Here is an 8,205-nt window from a genome sequence, read left to right on the forward strand (position 1 = left end):
GCGACTGTAACCCGCTTTGAGCCTCCTTTGGGTAGAGAAAAGCGGCATATAAGAACCAACTCTTCTTCTTCTTCAGTAATCTCAGGGCTCTCTCAGCCCCACCTCCCTCACAGGGTGTCTGTTGTGGGGAGAGGGAAGGGAAGGCAACTGTAACCCGCTTTGAGCCTCCTTTGGGTAGAGAAAAGCGGCATATAAGAACCAACTCTTCTTATTCTTCAGTAATCTCAGGGCTCTCTCAGCCTCACCTCCCTCACAGGGTATCTGTTGTGGGGAGAGGAAGGGAAGGTAATTGTAGGCCAGCTGGGTAACCTTGGGCAAATCCCAGTCCTGACAGAGCTGCTCTTACAAAGCAGTTCTCTCTGAGCTCTCTCAGCCCCACCTCCCTCACAGGGTGTCCATTGTGGGGAGAGGAAAGGGAAGGTGATAGTAAGCCGCTTTGAGACTCCTCCGGGTAGAGAAAAGCAGGGTATAAAATCCAACTCTTCTTCTCGACAGCTCCCAGTACTTTAAACTGGCAGCATTGCACTATAATGGAAGCTAGCTAAAAGCCCTGCAGGTGATTTTAGTGTCCGGCTTGGAGCCCTTCAACCCTCAGCTGTGCCCCTTCTGCCAAAGACTCCCCAGGATAAAAGGAACTTGGAAGAAATGGACACAGACCAAAGAGCGATGCTCTCAAAGAGTTTATTTCCGTCAAGTCAGTGTATTATTAGACTCGGTCTCTCTGGAGAATGCCGCCCCTCGAAGGAGAAGATCTGCAAACGTTGGTAACACCAAAGCCTCTGTCTTTGGAGGGGAGCCAGCTCAGTCCTTGTCCGGGCCACACCTGTCTTCGTTGTGACTGATGCGGTGGGCGTCATCGGCCAGCAGAGCAAAAACCCTGATGCTCTCCTCAAAGGTCAGGTTCCTGTCACCGTTGATGTCGGCCTGCTTGAAAAGCTGAGGGATGTAGTTGGGGTTGCTACGATTCTGCAGGGAGAAGGGAGAGACAAAACCAAAATAAGTGGATCGGCGAAATCCCCAGTGGGGATGGAGTTGCTGACTCCAGATTGGGAAGTGCCTGGAGGTTTTAGGGGGATGGAGCTCGAGGGAAGAAGGAGGAGGAGGAGGAGGAGGAGGAGGAGGAGGAGGAGGAGGAGGAGGAGGAGAAGGAGAAGGAGGAGGAGGAGGAGGAGGAGAAGAAGGAGAAGGAGAAGGAGAAGGAGAAGGAGAAGGAGAAGAAGAGGAGGAGGAGGAGGAGAGGAGGAGGAGAGGAGGAAGAAGAAGAAGAAGAAGAAGAAGAAGAAGAAGAAGAAGAGGAGGAGGAGGAGGAGGAGAAGAAGAGGAAGAAGAAGAAGAAGAAGAAGAAGAAGAAGAAGAAGAAGAAGAAGAAGAAGAAGAAGAAGAAGAAGAGGAGGAGGAGGAGGAGGAGGAGGAGAGGAGGAGGAGAGGAGGAAGAAGAGGAGGAGGAGAAGAAGAAGAAGAAGAAGAAGAGTTGTTTTTTATACCCTGCTTTTCACTACCTGAAGGAGTCTCAAGGTGGTTTACAATCACCTTCCCTTCCTCTCCCCACAACAGACACCCTGTGAGGGAGATGAGGCTGAGAGAGCTCAAAGAGAACTGCCTTGTAAGAGCAGCTCTATCAGGACTGTGACTAGCCCAAGGTCACCCAGCTGGCTGCCTCTCAACCACTACTCCAAGTTTGAGGAGTGGAAAGAGTTCAATGGCGCATAAGGCCAAAGATTCCACCTTCCAAGGGGGCCTCACACCCCCTTTTGCTCCTTGAAATTGCTGGTTAGCTGATTCTGTGCTGAACCTTGATTTCGATTTAACGCACGTTGAAAGGGTCGCCAGGGTCTCACAGACCAGTGAGCGAGGGAGGGGAGGGAAGCATCCGGAAAGAAAAACAATGTACATACGTCACCCAGAAGTGACATAAGTACGTCAGGGACATCGGGGTTGACACTGGTTTTTTGGCCCAACTCTATGGTAGAATTAGCTTCTTCGCTTAGAGTTTTGACCCCCAAAATAGCATCAACCCCTGTCTGTATCATGTCCAGGTGACATAGGCTCATAGTGTTTCTTTCTGGATTCTCACCTGTTGGGGGGGGGGAGGCAGGGAATTCGGATTCCTGATAGTCCTGAAACAGGAGGAGAGGCACCAAACTGGGGGATCTCCTGCCCACAACTGGGGACTGGCCTCCCCACACATTAGTTATAGCCCCCCCCCCCCGGCTGCCCTTAAGGAGGAAGAGATCTCACAGCCCTCTCTATTCTTTAAACGAGGGCACCTGAGAAGGGAGATTCCTGCAATAGAGCCAGCAGTTAGCTTCTCTTCCTCCCACCTGGGCTGCCTTCTCTTACTTCATCCTCAACATAACCACCAAGAAGAGCTCCTCATTCAGATGCTGCGATTTCCAAGAAATTAGCCAAACAATCCTTGGGAAACAGGGCGGAAGCGAACAAGCAGGAACAAGAACCTGTCTCTCAGGGAGGGAATCCAGTCTTTTCCCTTCTCCTCCATATCTCAAGGTAGCCCTGCTAGATTCGCCCCAAGGCCGCATCCAAGAGGTTCTTAGAATCCTGCAAGCTATCCTTTGAGCCTGTGTTTGGCATAGTGGTTAACAGTGTCATCCTCAAATCTGGAGAACCAGGTTTGATTCCCCGCATTCCTCCTCCACATGCAGCCAGCAGGGTGACCTTGGCCAGTCCCAGTTCTCTCAGAGCTCTCTCAGCCTCACCTCCCTCACAGGGTATCTGTTGCGGGAGGGGAAGGGAAGGCGATTGTGAGCCAGTTTGGGACACGTGAGGCCTGTTGGGTGATCCTGGGCCAGTCCCAGTTCTCTCAGAGCTCTCTTAGCCTCACCGCCCTCACAGGGTGTTTGTTATGGGAGAAGAAGGGAAGGTGAGTGTGAGCCGCTTTGAAACTCCTTCAGTTAGAGAAAAGTGGGGTACAAAACCCCAGTAATGATTATGATTAATAAACACAGGCACCTGTATTTTATTACAGGCATGCTATATATTGAAATGTAGCATTACAAGGCTAATTTGGATTTGTTTACCCTTCTGGTTTTAATTGTATGCTAAAGAAGCCCCAGAGCCTCTTGTGGCGCAGAGTGGTAAGGCAGCGATATGCTGTCTGAAGCTGTCTGCCCATGAGGTTGGGAGTTCAATCCCAGCAGCCGGCTCAAGGTTGACTCAGCCTTCCATCCTTCCGAGGTCGATGAAATGAGTACCCAGCTTGCTGGGGGGTAAACGGTAATGACTGGGGAAGGCACTGGCAAGGCCACCCCGTATTGAGTCTGCCATGAAAACGCTGGAGGGCATCACCCCAAGGGTCAGACATGACCCAGTGCTTGCACAGGGGATACCTTTACCTTTACCTTAAACAAGCCCCATCTCAAGCCACCCCACCCTACCCCATGCTTCATCTCCATCTCTCCAGAAACATCGTAACCAAGAATTCACAACCCTACTGAGAGAAGATGAGAATTTAGGGGTGGCTTATTCCAAAAACTCAGGTAGGGGCTGTGACTCTGCTTTGGCAAGCTGAAGATCCCTCGTTCGACCCCCAGCGTCTCTCTTAGAAATCAGTCAGAAAGCAGGCAGGATAGGCAGATCCGGGATGGGAAAACCGTGGAGATTTGGAGAGTCTAGAGGGATGAGCGATAAGGTTGTGAGTGTCCTCCATAGTGCAGGGGGCTGGACTAGATGACCCAGGGGGCCCCTTCCAACTCTATGATTCCATTATTCTAATAATAACAATAGTATAAACCCATTTCTGTGGGTCCTCTCCTCTGCTACCAACAGGAACCCCTCCCTGCCCTCCATGTGATACATTCAGATACTCCAAGAGGGCCATCCTGTCCCCTTCTAGCCTCCTTGTCTCCAGGCTGAACGTTCCCCTTTCTTCATTAGGCCATCTATGCTGGTATGCTCAGGGGGGCTATATTCCGGGAGAGCAGGAGAGACAGGCCCAAAGTGAACGCCAGTGGGGCTGCCAGGTTGCCATAGGGGAAGGAAACAGCATCGGCGAAGCCTCAAGTTGGTGGAAGAGCGCCGTTTCGCAGGCCCAGCGGAACTTCGGTAGTTCCGTCAGGGCCCAGATCTCCGCCGGCAGCATATTCCGCCAGGATGGGGCCAGGGCTGCAGCCTCCGCCCAAGAGCTACCGCCAAGCTGAATCGGCCATTCTGACCTCGATGGACCGGGAGGGGGATTCCGCCTAAGGCCGTGTCACGTGTTCCGGTGGGGGTCGTCCCTAAATGAGGTCCCCGCCCACATCCAACCAGCTCCCTCCCATCCGCCCGCTTCACTCACGCAGGCGGCAAGGAAAGTCGGGGCCTGGCACTTGAGGAGCTCTGTCAGATCTTTCAGGCTCAGGAAGTCGTCCTTGCCCTCTCTGGGCGCATAGTGGTGATAGGTTTCCACAATGTGCTTCAGCGCCTTCTCCAGGGTGCAGACGGGCATGCAGTCCCCTGTGCCGCAGAGCCCTTGGGGTTCGGGAGATTGCTTATGCAGGGAAGACATGGTTGGGATCTGAAAGGGACAAAACAGAAGGCATTCCTCATCATCATAATCATCATCTCCTCTCTCTCTTTCTCTCTTCTTCCTTTCATTATTATTACTATTACTATTACTATTACTATTACTATTACTATTACTATTACTATTACTATTACTATTACTATTACTATTACTATTACTATTACTATTACTATTACTATTACTATTACTATTACTATTACTATTACTATTAGATTTAAGGCCCACTGTAGGCCCAATACAGTGGGCTACAGCAGTCAGGCGGCTGGGCATAGGAGGCCCTCCCCCCGAGGGCCCAGCTTCCTCCCGGGAAGCCTTTCTTCCCCATCCCCTCCACCCCAAGGCCCGGGTTCGTCTCAGGGAAAGGAGCGGGCCTGCCACATCTCTAACGTGGCAGGCTTGCTCCTTTCCCCGAGACGACGCCTTTGCCGCCACCCCCCTTTCCCCCCCCCAAGGCCACAGCTTCATCCTGGGGAAAGGCAGATAAGCCAAGGCCTTCCTCTGACGTTGCCTCCTGGCTCTGGGATTCAGTCTCAGTGCCACTGAATCTGGAGGTCCCCCTCTGCCATCCTGCCTAGTAGCCCCTGATGGATCTTCCGCAAATCTGTCTAATCCCCTTTTAAAACTGTTTATCCCCGTGGCCATCACAACACAGCCCCTCGCAGCGAATCCCGCCTTTTTTATCACCCGCGACGTAAAGTGGTATTTCCTGTTGCCCTTCTGGAACCTACTGCCCATCCGCTTCCTTGGATGAACCTCAAGTTCCAGGCTTTTGAGAGAAGTAAGGCGCGCTCTCTTTGTCAACTCCCTCCTCCCCGCACATTTTTATATATAGCCCCTATCATGTCACCCTTTCAGGCTTCCCTTTCCTCAAGTCCCAGGACAGTGAAATCCGCTCCATTCCGAGTTGTGGTTTAGAGAAGGGGGGAAAACACTCACCAGGCTTAACAGGCGAGGACAGTGAAGGATCCAGGCAGTTCTTCTGATGGGGAGAGGCGCTCCATCCCGTTTATATACCTCCCCCAAACTGGGTTTCACCAGATGTGACAATGATGACACAATTCAGGTTGCTGCCTGACAGGGAGTCGTTTACTGGCAGGCAGCCAGGGCTTTGGTTCCTGCTTGGATGATGCATATGCATCCTTCCTGGTGCAATTCCAGGAAAGCGTGACCACACACATCCCCGGCATGGCCACATCTTCCTCCCAGATTTCGGCAGGGATGGGCTGCAGCGGCTAAAGCAATTATGCACGCGAGGGTTGTTTTCTTTGATTAGAGGGTGACTCTTTTGCAATGTGGCGAATGCAGCATCGCGGCCCAGTGACTCCCTCTGGAGAAGCGCTGCGTTCCCCTTCCAGGCCTGCAGGAGGCAGCGCATAAACATAGCTGAGCTGACAAACCGATGGGAAGAAAGAGAGCTGAACTTGGGAATGAGTTCTCAGACGGCCATTTCACGCTGGATTCTCCCTTTGAATGAATTGTCAAAGGTTTTCCTGGCCAGTCGGCTGCCTGTTTTCCATGCTGGGTGGCTGTGGGTCGGGTCCTTTTAGCCCCGGAGGTTTCATCAGTAACTACGGCAATACAAAAATTGCCCGTTTTCCGCACATTTACTGCCTTCCAATTGTAGATATATCTAGGAGCCCTCAATAGATCCTCCAGAAGGGCCAAACCCCATTCTTAGTTTAGGTAATGGTATCCCCTGTGCAAGCACCGAGTCATGTCTGACCCTTGGGGTGACGCCCTCCAGCGTTTTCATGGCAGACTCAATACGGGGTGGTTTGCCAGTGCCTTCCCCAGTCATTACCGTTTACCCCCCAGCAAGCTGGGTACTCATTTTACCGACCTCGGAAGGATGGAAGGCTGAGTCAATCTTGAGCCGGCTGCTGGGATTGAACTCCCGGCCTCATGGGCAGAGCTTTCAGACAACATTTCTGATGCCTTCTCTGCGCCACAAGAGGCTCTCTCATTCTTAGTTTAACCCCACCTAAACTTTGGAATGGTAGGAAGGCACATATTTCTCTTCTCCAAAAGGCAAAAGAGAATCTCCGCGTAATAAACCATATCCTCTACTACAGGGGTAATCAAACTGCGGCCCTCCAGATGTCCATGGACTACAATTCCCAGGAGCCCTTGCCAGCATTCACTGCCAGCATTCACAGCATTGATTGTCGATCTTCACGCCCTGAGTCAACTTGTTGTGAGTTTTCTGGGCTGTGATGGTGGTCTGGTCATTTTTGTCCCTGGCGTTTCACCAGTAACTATGGCCAGAGGTAGGATATTTATTTGTATCTATTTATTTATTACTGAGGATCTTGTGGCTGACATGCAGTCTGAAAGCTCTGCCTATGAGGCTGGGAGTTCAATCCCAGCAGCCGGCTCGAGGTTGACTCAGCCTTCCATCCTTCCGAGGTCGGTAAAATGAGTCCCCAGCTTGCTGGGGGGTAAACGGTCATGACTGGGGAAGGCACTGGCAAACCACCCCGTATTGATTCTGCCATGAAAACGCTGGAGGGCGTCACCCCAAGGGTCAGACATGACTCGGTGCTTGCACTGAGGATACCTTTACCTTTATTTATTTATTCTTTATGCTGCCGCTCTCAAAGACTCACGGTGGTTTATGGCAAAAACACAGAACCCTTAAAATCCCCAGCACATTAAAACACATTAAAGATGGCTATTGATTGGAGTTAACCCCTCATCTCCTCCCCCCACCCCTGTCCAGCTAACTGTCCGGAGCTCTTTCCTTAGGAGCGGGGGAACTGATCTCGCCAGCTCTAGGGCGTCCCCTGATGGTAAATCTGGGACCTCAACTTGGCCTCAACCATATGCCAGGCGGAAGAGCTCCGTCTTACAGGCCCTGAGGAAAGCTGATAACTCTGTCCGGGCCCGAAGAAGAAGAAGAAGAAGAAGAAGAAGAAGAAGAAGAAGAAGAAGAAGAAGAAGAAGAAGAAGAAGAAGAAGAAGAAGAGCTGGTTCTTATATGTCGCTTTTCCCTACCCAAAGGAGGCTCAAAGTGGCTTACAGTCGCCTTCCCTTTCCTCTCCCCACAACAGACACCCTGAGAGGTGGGTGAGGCTGAGAGAGCCCTGATATTACTGCTCAGTCAGAACAGTTTTATCAGTGCCGTGGCGAGCCCAAGGTCACCCAGCTGGTTGCACGTGGGGGAGCGCAGAATCGAACCTGGCATGCCACATTAGAAGTCCGCACTCCTAACCACTACACCAAACTGGCTCTTCCGGGAGTTCATTCCACCAGGCTGGTCATGGTCATGGGCCTGGGACCACCAGCAGATTCATACCCACAGAGCGGAGTGCCCTGCAGTGGGGAATTGGCTGACAAGATGGGAACTTTGGCACAGAGAGATATCAATCTTGCCGTGGCCTACCTTTGAAGAAGCCAGCCACAGGGACGAAAAAGACCAGACCACGCCCACACAGCCTGGAAAACCCACAACCCCCAGTCTCCCTTTGAGGTTCTTTTGTAGGAGAATGGGGAGGAGGGAGAACAGATCGGCAGCACAATGGCTTGTGGTTGAAATGTTGAAATGTTCACGTCACCAGCTTCTGATTATGCTGACATTGAGACTAGACTACAGTTAGGCACTGTACATTGGTCTCCTCTCAAAATCAATTCGGAAACTGCAGCTGGTGGCCACAGCTCTGCTATTATCAGATGCCAAATGGATC

General features: G+C 51.7%; 1 protein-coding gene across 1 annotated transcript; it reads right to left on the reverse strand.

The window, feature by feature from the left end:
• Positions 1–665: 665 nt before the first annotated feature.
• On the reverse strand, positions 666–5,613 carry LOC143831058 (protein S100-A7-like). Its single transcript, XM_077324214.1, has 3 exons — positions 5,459–5,613; positions 4,295–4,513; positions 666–966 (listed from the first exon to the last, which is right to left on the reverse strand). The coding sequence occupies exons 2-3, from the start codon at positions 4,502–4,504 to the stop codon at positions 802–804; spliced, it is 375 nt and encodes a 124-aa protein (XP_077180329.1). The 5' UTR covers positions 4,505–4,513; positions 5,459–5,613; the 3' UTR covers positions 666–801.
• Positions 5,614–8,205: the final 2,592 nt, after the last annotated feature.

This window comes from Paroedura picta, chromosome 1, assembly GCF_049243985.1.
Source record: "Paroedura picta isolate Pp20150507F chromosome 1, Ppicta_v3.0, whole genome shotgun sequence".
NCBI lineage: Eukaryota > Metazoa > Chordata > Lepidosauria > Squamata > Gekkonidae > Paroedura > Paroedura picta.

Bases quoted from the DNA above. Each gene is read 5' to 3' on its own strand.
- LOC143831058 (XM_077324214.1), bottom strand. From the start codon at position 4,504: ATGTCTTCCCTGCATAAGCAATCTCCCGAACCCCAAGGGCTCTGCGGC. The intron at 967-4,294 runs GTGAGTGAAGCG...TTCTCCCTGCAG, and splicing joins CGACTTTCCTTGCCGCCTGC to AATCGTAGCAACCCCAACTA.